The sequence below is a fragment of the Chiloscyllium plagiosum genome, unplaced genomic scaffold (genome assembly GCF_037043375.1).
Source record: "Chiloscyllium plagiosum isolate Xiang-an unplaced genomic scaffold, Cpla_swu_hap1 HiC_scaffold_2, whole genome shotgun sequence".
NCBI classification, from domain to species: domain Eukaryota; kingdom Metazoa; phylum Chordata; class Chondrichthyes; order Orectolobiformes; family Hemiscylliidae; genus Chiloscyllium; species Chiloscyllium plagiosum.
Window position 1 is genome coordinate 100,814,771 of NW_028270140.1, and position 20,182 is coordinate 100,834,952.

Below are 20,182 nucleotides of genomic sequence, written 5' to 3' on the forward strand. Positions count from 1 at the left end.
AAGTCATTCAGAGATGTTATCACACACCTCTGGAGCAGATGGGATTTGAACCCAGGCTTCTCCATCCAGGCGTAGGGACACTAACGTTGTACCTCAACAGAGCCCTTGGCATGTAATAAAATACGCTATGAATTAAATTATTCTAATTAACAAGTTTATTGATGGTTATATGTATGTGTGCATGTATGTGGTGATGAACATATTCAGCAGTAAATTAATATATTAGTTAATATAATACATTTATATATTAATATATAATTATTACATGGTTAGTCGGTCTCCAAAGATTCAGGTGAATTCGAGTCGGGGTGAAAGGTGAAAGGGAAAGACCAACTAACCACGGCCACCTACTAAAAACCCACTGACTCCCACAGCTACCGAGACTACATTTCCTTCCACCCCGCCACCTCCTGTAAATTCACAATCCCTTATTCACAATTCCACCGCCTCTGCTGCATCTGTTCCCAGGATGACTAATTTCACCTTAGAAAATCCCAAGTGGCCTCCTTCTCCCAAGATTGCAATATCCCTTCCCACGTGGTCGATGATGCCCTCCAGCACATCTCCTCCACTTCCCACACCTCCAACCCTGAACCCCACCCTTCACAACACAACAAGGACAGAGCCCCCCTGGTCCTCATCTTCCCCTCCACCAACCTTCGCATACATCGCATCATCCTGCACCACTTCTGCCACCCAGAAATGGGCCCCACCACTCCTATCAGCGTTCCAGAGAGATGACTCCCTCCGCAATTCCCTCATCAGATCCACGCCCCCACCAGCCCACACCCCATTTACAGCACCTTCCCCTGCCACCGAAGGAAGTGCAAAACCTGCGCTCACACCTTCCCCTGTCATCTCTGTCCAAGGCCCCAAAGGATCCTTCCACATCCAACAGAAATTTACCTGTACCTCCACCGATTTCTTCTATTGTATCCGCTGCACCCAATGTGATCTCCTCTACATTGGGGAGATGGGATGCCAATCTGCGGAACTTTTCAGAGAGCAACTCTGGGACACCCACAACAACCAATCCCACTGCCCCATGGCTGAACACTTCAGCTTACCCTTCCACTCCACCAAAGACATGCAGGTCTTGGGCTTCCTCCATTGTCAAATCCTTACCACCTGACGCCTGGAGGAAGAATGCCTCATATTCCACCTTGGAACCCTGCAACCACACGGGATCAATGTGGATTTCACCAGTTTCCTCATTTTCTCTCCCCCCATATCATCCCAGTCCCAAGCCTCCAACTTGGCACCGCCCTCTTGACGTGTCTATCACCTTTCCCATCCGTCCGCTCCACCCTCCTGTCCGACCTATCACCTCCACCTTCTCCTCCACCTTCATCTATCTATAGCATTCTCAGCAACTTCCCCCCAATCCCAATCCCCTTCCAATTATCTCGCAGCCCCTCTGGCCCATAAGCCTCATTCCTGATGAAGGGCTTATGCCTGAAACGTCGATTCTCTTGCTCCTCAGATGCTGCCTGACCTGCTGTGCTTTTTCAGCACCACAGTCATGACTAATGAGTTAGCTTAAACTACTTTATACGTGTTCAACATGTCTGGCACGTTCTCACTGCCTTCTGCCAATCAGGGACCCTACTTTACGGTGGCTGATCTGGAGAACTCGGGTTTCCTGGCATCTCAGTCTAAGGTGGATTCCAACGAGTTCTGCTGTCCCTGATATTAATTCTATCCTGGGTGCTTTCAGTACTTTCCTAGACACTGCACTGTACAGAAAACCATCTTCTAGATGTCCGTATCACATGGTTCCCTGACAGCTGAAATAACTGTCTTGCACTAAACCAGTAATTTTCCACTTGTCTTCAATTGTTAACTGTCATGTCCAATTAACACTTAACACTTAACCCTTAATAATCTGGTATGAACATATCATTTTTAATCCTACCAGTACACCAGCTAATATACATGACAGGCATGCCTTGTGAAAAGTTTTTACTTTACACCACACTTCTGGCAAATGGGTAACAATATGAGCTGAAAATTGAAGTCTCTGTAAGTTTCCAGCAAGCTCAATTCTCCCTGCCATATCAGGTCAAATCTTCCATTGTCCTTCAAAAGTGTCCCACTTAGGTTGCATTCAGTGATCCGGAGCAGACTTCCACTTAGTGACACCTTGTTCTTTAAATCTTGCAAACTCCTGAAAATTCCGTTCCCTTCCTTTCAAACAAAAAACCAAACACAAAACTATTTGTCTTGCTCATCACAGCACAATCTGCTCCTTCTGTCTTACAGCAGTGAAGCCTTTGTCTCACTCAGTCTTTGATGTGATGTTCAAAATGTATTTGTCCCTTAGTTTGTGTCAAGGTATGAAAACCATCATTTGATTTTTAATCGGTTTTATTTGGGTCTTCTGGGCCTGTCCCAATGAAGAGTAAATATCTTCACAATGCACCCTATCAGATAGATTATTTTAAGTTAAGAGATATTTTAAAGCATAATCCTTTTTGTAATGTCATGCTTTGTAACACTATAGCATGTTGTTTCCTCTGTTTCATATTAAAATATGTAGTTTCAGTGGATATAGCTCGTGCAGCAACTGACATGATTTCCTATTTTTCTCATTGGAACAATGCTTGTACTCCGACTTCATGACAACAGAAGAATATACTGGATGATAGGGTTATAGACTATGCTCAAGTACAATTCTGTTAGACTATATGGGCTGAATAACCTTCCTCAAAGTATAAGAAATTACATCTTTTAATATTTAGCCTATCAACCAAAATTGAGAAAATAGACACTGCGTTTGAAAGGGAAAAATATACAAGGAGATATTTGCAAATTACAAAAATAAATGTAGCTACCTGATACGTATGAGACATTAGTTTTTGCAACTTTAAGTCTAGATAAATTGGCATCATTAGTTATGGGATCAAGAGAGCTCAGCACAATAACAGTCTCTGTTGATCCAGTTGTAGTTTAACACAGACTCTGTGAGTGAAATATGAACACAAGAAAGGAAACCTCCAGAAGCTGGCTGCATCGTCATTTTGGAGAAAGTGAGGACTGCAGATGCTGGAGATCAGAGCTGAAAATGTGTTGCTGAAAAAGCGCAGCAGGTCAGGCAGCATCCAAGGAGCAGGAGAATCGATGTTTTGGGCATGAGCCCTTCTTCAGGATTCAGCTCTGCATCGTCATTTCCCCCACTATTCCTTTACCGAAGTAAAGTTTTTTTTCACCAGTGTCTCAAAAAAGAGGAAAACTATGTTCAAAGAAATAATTCTAAAACTCAAAGGAGAAGGAAAGACCTTGGGTTCAACTAATCAACTTGCAAACTAAAGACTGATCACTACTGTGCAGCCAACATTATGTTATCACTAAAGAGTTGAACAAATTGTGAAAACAACCCATCCGGTTTTATGATGAAACTGAATTGTGTTTTCCTAACTTTCTGTCATGTGTGTGTCTGTGTGTGTGTGTGTGTGTGTGTGTGTTATTTTTCCTTTTTGCCATTGGTTAAGAAAATACGTTTGGTTACAATAAACAATTATTTTCTTGGAAATGACAGACACCCAAATCAAACAGGCAAATTGGGCATTTTGATAGTTCAATTAATTTTTTTCATATTTGAGTCTGGGAACAATGGAGCTCCAGAATGGTGTGATCCACCAACTGACACCAAACCACAAGGTTATAGATGTTAGGTGAATAACATTCTGCTGGATTATATTGTCATGAAGTACTGTACCTGTAAGAAAGTTAAAAGCTAGTAGAACTACCTGACAGCACCAATTGTTCATTGTATCTAAAGAAGATACAATGTAAACTTTTGATCCAGTGGCTAGTGTAGCTGATTGCCTGGAGACAAAAACAAATTCAAATTAGGCCAATCAGTTTAAATTATACCACCTCCCCGAAAAAATACCAAACTCCAATCAAGTTTGAATTTAATATATTGACAAGATTAAAAGCCAATGACACAATCTGATGCATTGTGGATATAAGACCAGGAAAACCTGAACAGTTAGGGAAGAACTGCCAAGCTACCAGCATGTACAGACTGGCTGAAACACAGCTCTCTTAAAGGTACCTTTATCTATCAACAACCTGTGAAAGAGAAATCCTAAGTAGAAAATCTCCAGAGGAAGATACAAAGGGAAGATTTGACAGCTGCCTGGTTTTGAAATTTGAATATTTGGTAAATCTTAATCGGGGGTTTTATTGGACGAGTATTATAGAAGGGAAAGTAAAAGATAGATTAGAGGAAATAGTTGTTCGTTAATTATTCTCTATAATACTTTAAGAAGTAAAGTTAGTAATTTTTACTTAAATAGTTCTTGGCATCTTGAAGTGTTGCTGGCTTAAAATAAGCAGGGGCGGTTTACCCCGTGTCGTAATAATATGGACTGAATAAGTTTCTTCTAAGCCATAATGATTCGATGGCTGGGAGGTAATGGAATGCCCGTAGGTCTGTTCACTGACCAGAAAGCTGAGTTAATCCTGCCTCTGCTGATCATGGACGTCCCGCTGAACTTTATATTGGCCAAGCAATTAATCATATGTAGTTATTATTTCTGCCTTTAAAGGGAGGATGGTTCACTCCCACGAATTGCAGGCTAATTATAAAGCTAGAAGCTTACTCCCAAAATCAGTGCCCGCTGGTGGCTTGGCAAGAGTCCCATAGTTGGGGATTAGTGCTTACTGGACCCAATTATTGCAGGAACAAAAATGGAAATTGCTGGAAGCACTCAGCAAGCCTGGCAGCATCAGTGAACGGAAATCAAACGTAACATTTTGGGTCTGGTGACTCTTCCTCAGAACAAATGGTAGCTGAGAAATGTCAGTTTTATGCAGAAAGTAGGGGTAAGGAATAAATGATAGGTGGAAATAGAACCCTAAGAGAGAGAAGAACAGTTGGACAGGCAAAGGACAAACAATCTGGCTAGGATGGTGAATAGTTGATAATGGAGACTGTTAGTGGCTAACAATGGGCTATGTGTAATAACAGACTACGTGATAACTGGGCCTAGTACGTGGGGAAGGAGGCTAGGATATAGGAGAGTTCAAGCCGTAAAGTTATTGAACTTGATTTTGAGTTGAGAAGGTTGCAGGATCTCCAAACAGTTGTTGTTCTTCCAGCTCATGTTCAGCGTCGCTGGAGCACCGCAGTAAGCCTGAGACAGAGACTAGGAGATAATGAAGACTGCAGATGCTTTGAGAAAGTATGGTGCTGGAAAAAGCACAGCAGGTCATGCAACATCTGAGGAGCAAGAGAGTCGATATTTTGGACATAGTGAGACAAAGATTTTGGCCAGGGAACCTGCTGAGATGCTGGGGTATTAATACTGAGGGCAAATTCTATCCTTGCAGCTTAGAGTCCTTCATGGACCATAGCATGCCTCTCCAATGTGCCTGCAATTAGCCCACCAGGGTCTGCAGTTGGTCTCTTCATATAGTAAAATGCCTACTCACCAGTCATAAAATATCTGCAACAAAGAGACATTAATTGGATTATAGTCTGTCACTTAATGGCCTCAGTTGACCTAAGGGTAGGTGTACTATTCAGCACCTCTCCTGCCATTGGTAAAATAGCAGCAGTGGTGGGAAAGTGATGGCAGCCTTCATCATCCTGCTCATTCCATGAAGCCTGGCCATCCATGAGTCCGTTTATGAATTGAATTGAAATTAAATTCACCAACTGCTGACATGGCAGTATCATTGTCCCAGTATCTCTGCAACATTACAATCCTTCTATCATTCTGTCATTTAAGCTTGCATAGCAAGAGATTGTGCTCATCAAAAAACCATTGAGTTTCCAAACAATGGATTATAGAACTTGGCAGGAATTAACTGATCAGGAAATACCATCTTGCAGTGGATCTAGATTCAAAACTACTATTAATTAAAGAACTTCACAGGAATGTCAACCTAGAGACTGGTCTTTGACTTCAAACATAAGCAGTGGAACAGACAGCATTGGTCTCAAGTGCTCTTTGATGCTCATAAGTTCTTTCACTATTTGTTTAGCTTTCTGTGGTTACCCAGTGATTTGTACAGTAACTTAGCAGCAACTCTCCTTTCCAGCAACAACTTGCACAATGCCACAAGCTATGCCAACTCATTTCGTGTGAATTACTTGCACTGTAGATTTTTCCTCCAGTTTTGAAGAGCTGGATGTAGACTTTGTGATATTTGAATTAAATATTAATTGTAATACAAGCAAAGACATAAATAAAAAATGTCAAATGGCTAAAGTTTTATCTGCTGACATTATCAGATTTTCCATGGGAATCAGGGATTTATAATACAAAAATTTCTAATGCTGTGTATTCTAAATAAACATTTTTAGAATTTCTTGTTGAACTTTAAAATTATCAGGTTAAAGTGAAAATATAAACTGTCACTAGATGGCACACTGAGATCACTAAAATAGAATTAATATTAATGTTAATATTAATAAATAATGCAACATTCAATATCATAATTCACATTCCCTTCAAATGTTTGAAAAATGTATTTGATTGCCTAATATCTTGAGATATACATTTTGATTTTCCTTCTCACTTAGGTGCAGATTTTACATGAAATTGTTTTCTTCAATATCAACATCCGACTGATTTGATAACAAAGTAGGAGAATGAATCAGCAGGATCTACAACTAGAATAATAAGATTGAACTTTACTCTTGTAGTTCTTGGATCTGTAGTATTCTTTACTACTACCCTGAAGAATTCTTGCAGTGATGTTATAAGACTGAAATAATTTACAGTGATGTTATAAGACTGAAATAATTTACCTCCAATAACCACAATTAATTTTCTTTATAGCAGAGAAACCTCCAACCAGTGAAGTGATCTCCTACTGATTCCCATTCACTTCATTTTTGTTAGGCTGCCTTGATGCCTTAATGTGAAGGACAGTGATTCTCACTTCATCTCTGGAGTTCAAATCTTTTGTCTATGGTTAGACCAAGGCATAATGAGACCAGAAGCTGAATGGCCCTCGGTGAACACAAACTAAGTGTCAGTGAGTAGATTACTGTATTTTGTCACAAGCATTACTTGATAGCACTGTCACTGACCTTTTCCATCACTTTCTAATATCAAGAGTAGATTGATAGCATAGTAATTGATTGGATTAGATTTGTCCTGCTTTTTGTGCACAAGACATAAATAGCCAATTTTCTATATTGTTGGGTAATTGCAGTGCTGTAGCTACACTGGAACAGCATGGCTAGAGGCACAATTAGATTTTTACTTCTATAGTCAGGGCCCATAGCCTTTCAGTATACAATGTTTTCATCATTTTTTTTTTGATATCTTGAGATTGAAGACTGCTTCCTGTAATGCTGGAGACCTCAAGAGGAATTTATTTCTGGCTGAAGTTGGTTGCCAATGCCTCAGCCTTGTCTTTGCCGCATGTGCTGTGTTCCCCTATTATTGAAAATGGGTATGTTTGTGGAGCCCCCTCCTCCCATGAGTCATTTAATTGTCCTCCAGCATTCACAACAACATGAAACAGGGCTGAACCTGTATGTTTTGCATTCTTTAACCCTGTGTATTTCATGCTACATCCACTGTTTGGCAGGCAAGGAATTTTGTGTTGTCCCCTCACCAGGTTGTCAGCTCATTTTTATGTATGTCTAGCACTGCTCCTGACATGCCCTCTTACAATCATCACTGAACCAAGATTGATCTTCTGACTTGATGACAATGGTACAGTAGGGTATATGCCATGCCACAAGACTACAGAATTTAGTTGAATATAATTTTGTAGAGCTGATTGCCCACTGTACCTCCTAGATGTCCAGCTTTGAGTTGCTCGATGTGTTCAAAGTCTGTCTCATTTAGCACAGAGATAGCAGCATGTTACACAATGGAATGTATCCTCAATGCAAAGACAGGCCTTTGCTCCAAGGATAGTGCTTACCAATTTTATCTTGGACAGATGCATCTGTAACAGGTAGATTGACGAGGATGAGCTCAAGCAGTATTTTCCCTCTGTTTGGTTCCCTCACCAACTACCACCAACCCAGTCTAGAAATTATGTCTTTATCTGAGTGAGTAGCAATGCTGTTGAGCCACCCTTGCTGATGGATACTGAAGTCCTCCACCCAGAGGACATTCTGTGCCCTTTTTACGCTCAGTCCTTTCTCTAAGTATTGTTCATTCTGGAGAAATTCTGATTCATCAGCCTCATGGGAAGGGGTAACAGATCATCACAAGAACATGAGAAATAGAAGCAGGAGGAAAGCATTCAGTCTGTTAAGCCAGGGGCTTTGCCTTTCAATATGACCATGGCTGATCTTAGGCTTCAATTTCACTTTCCTGCTCATTTTCTATACCTGATGATTCCAATATAGACTCTGTCATATTCACCGGTGGAGCATTCAGAACCTTCTGGCATAAAGAATTTTAAAGGTTCACAATTCTCTGAGTGAAGAAATTTCTTGTCATCTAAATTCTAAATGGCTCCTGGTCCTGAGTCCATAGCCTAATTTTCTAGATAATCTAAACACTGGAAATGATCTCTCACTGACCCTGTCAACCTATTCTTTTTAATGTTTCAATGAGATTTAAATCACATTGATGATGTGATTAAAACACATTTAAATCTTCAAAGTGCCTGAGAACATTGGCCCAATTTGCTCAGCCTCTCATTATAGGACAATATCTTCATCACTGCGATCAGCAAGAGGTTTCTTCACATTTAACCCTGATGCCGTGAGGCTTGAATTGAATTGAATTGAATGTATTGTCACGTGTACCAAGGCACAGTGAAAAGGTTTGTCTTGTGAGCAATACAGGCAGATCACAGAGTTAAGTAGCATAGATAAGTAAATAATAGGAAAACAGCGGCAAAAACAAAAACACAGGTACAGGCGAATGTTAAGAGTTTGTGAGTCCATTCAGTATTCGAACAACAGTAGGGTAGAAACTGTTTCAAAATCGGCTGGTGCATGTGTTCAGGCTTCTGTACCTTCTCCCCGATGGTAGAGGTTGTAGAAAACATTGCCAGGGTGGGATGGATCTTTGAGAATGCTGGCGGCCTTTCCTTGACAGCAGGCCTGGTAGATGGATTCTATAGATGGAAGGTTGGCCTTTGTGATTGTATGGGCCAAGATCACCACTCTCTGTAACTGTCTCCGATCTTGAATGGTACTGCCACATCATACATCCAGACAGAATGCTCTCGATGGTGCACCTATAAAAGTTGGCAAGTGTATTCGCCGGCTTGCCAAATTTTCCCAGCTGCCTGAGGAAGAGGCGTTGTTGGGCCTTTGTAACCAATGCATCCACATGAAGAGTCCAAGAGAGGTTGTTGTGGATGTCCACTCCCAGGAGCTTGACACTGTCCACTCGTTCCACCTCTGTGCTGTTAACGTGTAGAGGGGCATGAGTAATATCGTATGGAATGTCAATAATGAGTTCATTGGTTTTATCGGCATTGAGAGCTACGTTGTTCTCAGTGCACTATTTTTCCAGGTCTTCCACCTCCCATCTGTAGTCTGTTTTGTCACCATCTGAGATTCGACCAATTATGGTGGTGTCATCAACGAACTTGTAAATGGCATTTATCTGGGATTTGGCGAAGCAGTCATGGGTACACAGTGAGTACAGTAGGGGACTGAGTATGCACCCCTGGGGGGCTCCAGTATTGAGTGTTAGTGAGGATGAAATATTGTCCCCATTCCTCACTGATTGTGGCCTGTGGGTCAGGAAACTGAGGATTCAGTTGCGGAGAGTGGGGCTTAGTCCGAGATCACTAAGTTTAGAAATCAATGTTTGGGAGTCAGGTGGTAATTCCCTTTCAATTGAATTTCACTGTTGTATCAACTCAGCTGGGTCAGTCCTGCCAGTTGGACAGGACATATCCTAGGATGGTGATGGGGGTGTCTGGCTATAAGCTATGATTCTGTGAGTATGGTTGTGTCAAGCTGCTGTTTAACTAGTCTGGGGTCAGCTCTCTAAATTTTGGCACAAACCCGCAGATGTTGGTTGCGAAGATTTCTCAGGGTCGACAGGACTGTGTTGGCCACTGCTATTTCCAGCATCAAGATTAATTCTGAGTGGTAAATTCACTTGCTGCTCTCTCTTTTGGTTTAATAGCAATTTTAGTGGTTTTCCAGGCCCTTTTAGAGGGAAGCTCAGAGTCAACTACATTGCTGTGAGTGTGGAGTCATAGGTAGGCTAGATCAGGTAAGGTTACAGATTTCTTTCACTGGAAGATGTTAGTGATAACAGATGGGTTGTTAAGATGATGGAGGATGGTTACATAGTTGCCATTAGGTCATCTTTTAACTCCAGGTATTTTAAATTGAAATCGAATTTCAGCATCTGTCATGGTGGGATTTGAATGCATACCATCAAAACATTTACCTGAGTTTCCAGATGACTCGCTTAATGACCTTACCATGAGACAACTGCCTGACTCAATTCCTATGTCATTGCATGCCCCTTGATATTAGACTTGGTCAAATGTGTTTTATAAATTCTCAAGGATCGGGTTCGCAGGAGAGTAGTCTGACACAGACCAGGAGAAAAGAACTAAGAGACGAGTCTGCTAGAATATGAGTATTTTATTCCCCGCAGCGTCGCCTCAACCAGGTCTCGTACTTACAACGGGTCTGGTTTATACTCACTCTACATGTTACCGGAACTGGGAGCCGTCAGTTCTCGTAGAGCGGTTGCCAACAACCCACGCTCGGCGGTTAAACGTAACCCGGAGCAGACTCTACCGAACTGGGGACTTTCCCAGCTTATATACTCTTTCGAGATCTAAACATTCATGCGAACAACAGGGCAAGACTAAGCAACACCTTCCATTCCAGTAACATATTCATGCGAACAACAGGGCAAGACTAAGCAACACCTTCCATTCCGGTAACATATTCATAATAAGATTCACACATGTATTGGGACATAATTTTAACCCTTTCACCACATTCCACTGATTGGCCCAATACATGTGTTACATCATGCCCATATATATTTTTTCCAACAAGCGTCTACGTACACGCCAAATATACAAGCAAGTCAGGATATTACAGCATGTTAAGATCACCAGGACTCCTACCAGGATCGATAAGGGTGGGAATAGGAACTTCCCCGCAGTGGAGGACATACCACTCAACATATCCCACCAATGATGAGCTGACTCTACTTCCACTACATGGGCAGCGTGTACTACCTCCTGTCCATGTATAAAGGTAGACACTGTAACCTTGGTGACATTGGTTTGATGCTTTCGTAATATCTGCTTAAGCTCCTCGGATCGGTCCAATGCTTGCTTAAACCGATCCAGGGAAATGTTCCAAGGATTCATCAGCACTTTCCACTGCACCTTGGTAAAGTGGTGAGCACTGCTATAATTGGTTAACAGATAGGTCTGATTCTGCCATTGCCACTGATAGACATTTGAGAGGCATCCCGAGAACGGTACTGTGGGAAGCGTAGGATGTGGGTTATTGGTAGCCACACAGAGCGTGTGTGGCCCAATCTGCCACATCATGTCCCTTGGAGTTTCAACAGTCCATTCGCACAGGGCCGTTCCCTTAGTCAAGCAAGGGTCCCGATATCTGTCCATCAGTAGGCAAGTTTTTCCCTGATCAGTCTGTTCACAAGCGGACAGATCATAGGTAATATTGGTATCTGGGCTAAACCACTGCCCCCTTGTCTTCAGAAAATAATATCCAGAAGATGTAATCACTGGTAATACATAATATCGACAGACCGTAACAGTGTGGGTTACATTCATGGTAACAAAGTATCCTCTACACATAGTTGCGTTACACCATGTTCTTTCTGGATGGGTTATCATCCACAATTTCTCAGATACATTCCATATTCCCCTCCACGCTTGTACATTGGGGGATGTTACCACACGCAAAAATCGTTCTTTCTGTATTTGTGCGTGCAACATTTGAATATGACAGGCAGTCCAATTTAACTGAGCTGTAATGTTCTCAAACAGTTCCTGGGTGGCACCCCAGACATCTAGTTCCCATTGCAGGGATTGTATCAATATTTTAGCTGTTTCTCCTTGAGTCATCATTACGGATGGCATCCATCTTCCAATAGTGCGTAGTCCTTGTGAGGTGGCTTGTCCCGTGTTAGATAATTTAGTACGGGTTACCTCAGAGTCAATAGCATTCGAGATACCCATAACAGTTCCTGCACCTCCCAGCAGGGTGTTGTACCACGCTCGTCGCCGTCTCTTGCGTTGACACTCTGGTATGAGGGGCAACTGTACCTGCCAATGAACATCAGTGTGCAGTACCGCCCGGGCCATCTGTTGACAAGTTGACATAATGGGAGCCAACTGTGTGCGGTGCGCGTCAGAGACGTTAGGGCGCACCATGATCAGCCATAACATTCGAGTCCGGTTTTGAATAACTGTTCCATTGCTGATCCAGATGTCCTCATCTCCAGTCGTGATGTTCCATCGTGTCCCGTTTGAGCTTTCACATTCACGAGCGGTTATATTCCAATGACACATATTCACCGTTGCATTCAACATCAATGTACAGTTAGGGGTTATCAAAGTTACATTTCTCCCCTTATAACATCGTACACAAGTATACATTTGACAATCACTCGTGAGATCTAAAATTGTACACCATTGATTTGCCGCGCACTTAAAATCATCTTGCTGTCGTTCCTCACTACTAATTTTCCAACCTACATTTTGTTTCGATAAGGGTACCAACGACTGAGCTGGCACACTCCTCCAGACTGATTCCCCAGGATACATAATGGTGACCAGACTGTCTTTTCCTTGGGCTATGAGCTCTGCCGGTTTGGGGGGACCAGTTGTCTGGCGTACCCATACCTTGGCACCCTTAGTGTCAGTAGACCCAAATCCCCCCGTCCCACACTCAGTAACCTTAACGGGAGCTCCCGTCTCTTCCACTGTTGTAAGGTTACATGGTTTAATAACTAATTGTGCTATTCTGTCTCCCTTCTGTATCACATAAGGTTCAGATGTGATGTTGACCAGGACTACTCCCAATTCTCCTTGGTAGTCCGCGTCAATTACTCCTGCCATTACATCAATCCCCTTTAGTGACAATCCCGATCGCGGGAGGACATGCCCATAGGTTCCAGGGGGACAAATCAATCCTAATCCGGTCTTAATCACCGTAGGTTTTTGTTGGACCAAAGTCTGTGTAGTTAACGCTCGTAAGTCCAGTCCAGCCGAAGCCGGTGTGGCCCTTACGGGAATATTAGCTTCCTTAGCAAATTTCCACATTTTAATAGGCTGTGCCTTTGGGGTATCACACACCCGTATCATCCGATTCAAGGGCGTCACCCCGTTTCCCAATGGGCGGTTATTAATTTGCTTTACTACCCGAATCAATTGTTTCTTCCAACCTGTTAAATTATTACATCCTCCTGCCTTTCGCAGGGAGGATTTTAGAAGCCCGTTCATTCGTTCAATAAGTCCCGCAGCTTGCGGATGGTAGGGCACGTGATAAATCCACTTCACATGGTTATCATGACACCACTGCTTCACCATCCCTCCTGTGAAATGGGAGCCATTGTCACTCTGGACCTGTATGGGAAATCCATAAAATTGTTCAATCAAATCTAAACATCGCAAGGTAGCCTGTTGGTTGTTATGTCGACAGGGATGGGCTACCAAAACCCCAGACATAGTGTCCACAGCTGTACATATATGGTTACATCCTTGTGAGGAAGGTAATGGACCCACAAAGTCCATTTGCCAGCTCTGTCCCGGTCCCTCTCCTCGGTGTATATGTCCCATCATATGTTGGGGCACTCCCTGCCGTTGATGCTGACACTGCTCGCATTGATTTACTGCAGTCTTGACATCATCTACCATAAGATCTATTCCCCGATCTCGAGCCCACTGCAAGGTTCCTTGCACTCCCCAGTGTCCGGCCTTAAGGTGTGCCCATCTAGCCAAGTCCACTGAGGTGTCCCTTTGTACACTCATGGCTCGGACAATGCCGTCTACATATCGGTTATGTAAAGCTTCCGCATCATTTCGGGATGTATGAGCGTCTACATGGGTAATATATATATCTAGATGTTGAGCCTTCTCCCATATATCTTCCCATAATTGTTTACCCCATACCTCCCTATTCTGAATCATCCACTGATTGGCCTGCCAAGTTGGCATCCATTGGGTCATGCCATTAACCACTGACCAGGAGTCAGAAAACAAATAAACTCCCATGACCCCCGCTTGCATGACCACCATATGTACTGCTTTTAATTCTGCCCACTGACTACTTTTCCCCTCGCCTAGTTCTTCTAGGGTTATACCTTGTTTCGGATTAAAAGCGGCAGCTTTCCATCTACGTTGTCCTGCCTTCCATTGGGCTGACCCATCTACAAACCAAGCCGTGGTTTGTTCATCCAGGGTCAGTTCATCATACCGTTTGCCCATCTTGACGGGTGATTCTTTATACTCAATCACCTCAAACCGCTTTTCCCCTTCCTCAGGGGCCTCCGCCACTTGCTCATGCAGGACTGACACTCCCTTTTGTCCAGTCCGCACTCTTTCTGACACGTACCATTTCCATTTGATAATGCTGCTCTCTTGGGCGGTTCCTATCCTGTGGGTAGTGGGGTCACTGAGTACCCACGGGAGGATAGGAATAGCTGTTCTCATGATCACTTCATGTCCAATAGTTAGAGCTTCAGTTTCCACCAAGCTCCAGTAACATGATAACAATTGTTTCTCAAAGGGGGTGTATCGTTCCCCTGCCGGGGGCAATTTCCGGGACCAAAATCCCAATTCCGCAGGAGGCTGAGCCTGCGGTAATTCATGCATAATTGCCTCCCCCTGTTCATTCCGTATGGGATTCCCTTCCCCATCTAACATTACTTCCCGCTGCACCGGGAGGCGTCCCTGGACTTGTTTTCTCCTAACTACTGGTTTAGCCTGGAGTACGGGTGGGTCATCTTCATATTGATCATCTGAATCTCCCCAAATATTTCCGTCCCAATGGTCGATATCCCATCGATCCCCATTATTTAATTGTGCAACAAATGCCCGCACTTGTACTGGGTCCGGGGTTCGAGGGACCTTCTTTTTCTCTTCCCGTTTCTTGGCGGACAAGTACATAATAGTTCGTCCCGCCAGTTCCGTCAAGGTTGTCAATTCAGCCTTTAATTTCATAATCTCCTGCCTCAACATAGAGATATCTCCTGAACTGAGCCCCTTCTTATGTTTCAGTAGAGCTAACTCCGCTTCGGCTTTTTGGCGCTTGTCTGACTGTTGTCTACAAGCCGCCGCACATGCCCACATCCTCCGCTGTACCCCAGGCAAGGGGTTCTTCGGCAGGACTGGGATCCTCTCAAGGGTAGACAGCAGCGACACTGGGGTTCCTACGCCCTCGGCTTCCCAGTTTTCTGGTCGCCCCCCACCATTCCTCAAACAAACTGCCACGTCATGCCACGGTCCCTGCCATCCCGGGATGGTTGGGACCTCCACAGTTTGTTCTTCTGGTTTCTTAGTCCTTTTCCCAAACATTGTTCTGTATCAAAATCTCTCCCCAATTGCGATTGATCTTGCCGACTACGCCAAAATGTTTTATAAATTCTCAAGGATCGGGTTCGCAGGAGAGTAGTCTGACACAGACCAGGAGAAAAGAACTAAGAGACGAGTCTGCTAGAATATGAGTATTTTATTCCCCGCAGCGTCGCCTCAACCAGGTCTCGTACTTACAACGGGTCTGGTTTATACTCACTCTACATGTTACCGGAACTGGGAGCCGTCAGTTCTCGTAGAGCGGTTGCCAACAACCCACGCTCGGCGGTTAAACGTAACCCGGAGCAGACTCTACCGAACTGGGGACTTTCCCAGCTTATATACTCTTTCGAGATCTAAACATTCATGCGAACAACAGGGCAAGACTAAGCAACACCTTCCATTCCAGTAACATATTCATGCGAACAACAGGGCAAGACTAAGCAACACCTTCCATTCCGGTAACATATTCATAATAAGATTCACACATGTATTGGGACATAATTTTAACCCTTTCACCACAAAATGCTACCTTGATATCAAAGCAGTTCATTCTAACCTTTTCTGTACCCTCTCCAAAGCATCCACATTCTTCTGGTGGTGTGATGATCGGAACTATACACAAAATTCCAAGGGAGGCCAAACTGAAGTGCTATAAAACTGCAACATAACCTGGATATCCTTCTCCTCAATGTCTCTTTCAATGAAGGCAAGCATACTTTTTAACTACCTTATCTACCAGTGCTGCAACCTTCAATGATCTGTGGACCTGCACATCCAGATCCCTCTGCATATCAATGATCCTAAGATTGCTGCCTTTCACTGCATAATTTCAATGTGTAATTGACCTTCCAAAATGCATCACCTCACATTTGTCTGGTAATGTTGAGAAAATAGACATATTTGTCGATACAATTGGACTGTTGACAAGCATTGAAATTGTCTGCCTGTGAACTCTAACTTTTCTCATTCTATAAGGTCTCAGACAGGCTTCTGGCTTTTTCTTGGATCATCATGTGACTAAGAAGTTGGTTTTAGACTTATATCCATTCACTCCAGAGTTTTTCTATATTCTCCATGCTGCTGTTTCTAGACTGACTTCCCATGCCAGCACTTACAGGTGGAACACTTTGCACAATAAATGGGAGAAAGTGAGGACTGCAGATGCTGGAGCTCAGAGTCGAGACCATGGTGCTGGAAAAGCTCAGCAGTCAGGCAGCATTAGAGGAGCAGGAGAATCGATGTTTCCTGATGAAGGATTTATGCTGTATCATTGATTCTCCCGCTCCTTGGAAGTTGCCTGACCTGCTGTGCTTTTCCAGTACCACACTCTCAACTTTGTGCAATAAATGCTAGATTTTGTCAGCATTACCACAAATTGTTCTCACAGTTGTTGGGTCTAGCTCAGGCACACTAGTAATATTGACTGCTCATACTTTCAGACTTATGCCTTAAAACCTCTTAAAACCAGAAGAACTGCAGTTGGTGGAAATCAGAAACAAAAACAGAAATTGCTGGAAAAGCCCAGCAGATCTGCCTGTATCTGTGGAGAGAAATCAAATGTTAATGTTTCAGGAGCAGTGACCCTTCCTCAGAACTGAGGAAGGGTCACTGCACCTGGAACATTCACTCTGATTTTGCTTCACAAACGCTGCTATTCGTGCTGAGCTTTTCCAGCAATTTCTGTTTTTGTTGTTTATATTTTTTCTTGATCTCTTTGTGGCCTCAGGCCTACTGCCAACACTTGCTGGACATTTCAGTCTCATGTTGAAAAGGGATTGCGCCTCAAGTCTGAAATAAAAAAAGCCATTAAAATTGTTCTCGCCATCACTAGTTCTTCCACTGACTTAAAATGGGTCATCAGCCATGTGCAGTCGAAGCAGCAGCCCACAAACAAAATCAGTTCCTTTAAATTTTGTGCCGTACGTGTACAGCTTCTTGCTGCAGGATTGAATATGGCAGTCTGTGATGAAAGGTGCAGGTAAAAACAAGGACTGCAGATGCTGGAAACCAGAGTCTGGATGAGTGTGGTGCTGGAAAAGCACAGCAGGTCAGGCAGCATTTGAGGAGCAGGAAAATCGACATTTCTGGCAAAAGCCATGCCCATCACAGGGCCCAACATATGACAGCTCAAACTCAATATTACAGATTGAATATATGCTGGCATGCTCCACAAACCTGGAAGTGCTTTGAAGCTGGGACACTGATTTTCAAAAGGGAAATAGGTCCTAAAAGTAAAACCGGAGCAAAACAAAAGAAATACTAAACAGCATGACTTTAAGTGTGAAATATCTGTGTGAGATAGTCACCAAGAACTTCAATAGGAAATTGTGTAAGACTTTCTTTACTCAAAGAATAGTAAGAATGTGGAACTCACTACCATGGGGTGGTTGAAGTGAATATATTGATACATTTAAATAGAAAATAGACAAGTGTATGAAGGAGAGGGAAATGGATGGTTACAATGATAGATTTCGATGAGGAAAGGAACAGGCGGTTTGACAGCAGCATTAATACCATTACATACTGTTTGGACTAAATGGCATCCTTCTGTATACTATATCCCATATAATATAGTCCTATGCATTTGGGAATGGTTAGCTCAGTTGGCTTGTGAATACAGAGTGGCATCAACAGTGTGGATTCAATTCCTGTACCAGCTGAGGTCTTCTCAACCTTGCCCCACGTCAGGGGTCTGTTTACCCTCCAGTTAAACTCATGTCTATAGAGAGAGGAGCAGCTCTCTGGGATTACTATGACTTTATCCTATAATCCTACGCAATCCTTTAAAGGATTTAGTCAGTGTAATTCTTGGTAATGATCCTACTATCCTCCTTTGGCACAAACAGGAGAATTGTTCTCACTGTCCACTAATTTAAATGGGCGCTGTGCCACTTTCCTTCTTCTCGTCTTCGAGGCAAAGGTTCTATAAACTCATATGTTTATATTGACCTGAGTGAATAAGAAATAGCTTTGATAAAATATTCCTATAAATCTATTTGGGAAATGAAAACTGTTAAAAACATGTTTGCTGCTAATTACATAACAAATAAACATTCTTTCAATTATGTTTTACAGGAATCTACTAGTAACATAGCTACATTAAATATTCTTTGCAGCAAGTTTTATTTAGACTTCTTTGTGCATTTACACAATTGTGTGTGGACTTACTAGGAAATATCATTTGCTGGTACAGAGCTTGAGTATTTCTGAAAAAAAAGACAAATTTTGTTGAAGACTTTTGTCATGCACTCATTAGGACAGTTTTGTAAGAATATCAATTTAGGGAGGAAAGCAATATTTATGCTGTATCAGAGGAAAATTCTGATATTTTGGCAAATGGGCTTCGATTGGTAGAGGCATTGGAGAGTGTTCCAGTGAATGATAATTGATGGTTAGTCTTTGCTTAAGTTTTAGACTAAAGTAGAGTACACTTTCCAATCAATCAAACTCTTCCTTCACTCAGAATAAATGTTGGTTCTCCCCCTAAATTAGTATTCTTGTGAATTGCTTTGATAAGTGCAAGGTGAAAAACTTTGACAAAATATGTCATCTTTCAGCAAAACATAAATTGCTCTACCTCATCTTCATCCTTTCTTAGGCAAATACTCAGGATTGAGAATGACTTGATCCCTGTAAGATGGGCTGATAATTTCAATTTTTAATCTGCTTGACACTGTTTGTGAGACAGGTGGTGCTTGAAAGCTTCAAGGATTTAATACAGAGATGAAGATGAATTTCTTCTCTCTGTGGAACTCATAAACATAGAGGATGGGTTGTCATGAATATTGAAAGCAAAGATAGAGAGATTTTTCATCAGTCAGTGAATCAAGGTTATGAGGCAGAGAAATGGAGTTGAGGATTATTAGATCAGCCATTGCCTCATTGAATGGTGGAACAGACTCAATGGGACAAAAGGCCTACTTCTGCTGCTATGCTGTACGGTCCTATGCCAGAAAGACTGTCAGGAGTTTGCAAGGAGGCTTCAGGGCAATCTAAACAAGTTGAGTGTGTGAGCAAACACATGGCAGATGCAGTATAAATGTGAAGTTGTACACATCACTGTGATAAACAAAAAGGCAGAATATTATTTGAATGGTGATATGCTGGAAAATATAGGTGTACAAAGGGATCTGTCAATGCACTAGTCAATTAAAGTAAATAGGCAGGTGCAGAAAGCAGTTAGGAAAGCAAATGATATTTTGGCCTTCATTGCAAAAAAACTTATGTTCAGAAATAGGAATGTCTTACTGCAGTTAGGCAGGACCTTGTTGAGACTGGATTTGGAGTGTTGTGGGCAGCTTTGGCTTCTCTGTTGAAGTAAGGATATATTTTCCATGGAGAGAATGCTGCAAAGGTATGCTGGGCTGATACAGGAGATGCTTGGACTGTTATATGAGGAGAATTGGTTTAACTGCACCTGTATTCACAAGAATTTAGAAGAATGAGAGCACAGCTTATTGAAATGCATAAAATTCTAATAGGGCTAGACAAAACTAGATGCAGTGAGGGTATTTCCCCTGGTTAACATGTCTAGAAGCAGGTGTCAGTTTTAGGATATGGGGTAGGCAATTTACGACAATGATGGGAAACATTTCTTCAATCAGAGGGCAGTCAGCCTTTTGAATTTGTTACCACAGAAGGTTGTGGAGGCTTGGTTACTGAGTTTATTCAAGAAAGAGATTGATAAATGTTTCAATATTAAAGACAT

At 42.5% G+C, this 20,182-nt stretch overlaps 1 protein-coding gene across 1 annotated transcript; it reads right to left on the bottom strand.

Moving 5' to 3' along the window:
- Window positions 1–10,561: 10,561 nt before the first annotated feature.
- LOC148151949 (uncharacterized) lies at window positions 10,562–15,474 on the bottom strand. Its single transcript, XM_087993988.1, has 3 exons — window positions 14,743–15,474; window positions 10,843–12,528; window positions 10,562–10,789 (listed from the first exon to the last, which is right to left on the bottom strand). Exons 1-2 carry the CDS (start codon window positions 15,472–15,474, stop codon window positions 10,942–10,944), a joined length of 2,319 nt encoding a protein of 772 aa, XP_087850114.1. The 3' UTR covers window positions 10,562–10,789; window positions 10,843–10,941.
- Window positions 15,475–20,182: the final 4,708 nt, after the last annotated feature.

Coding starts and splice junctions, on each gene's coding strand:
- LOC148151949 (XM_087993988.1), bottom strand. CDS start 15,474: ATGTTTGGGAAAAGGACTAAGAAACCAGAAGAACAAACTGTGGAGGTC. Junction 12,529..14,742: donor TACCGCAGGCTCAGCCTCCT/GCGGAATTGGGA, acceptor CGATGTTATAAG/GGGAGAAATGTAACTTTGAT.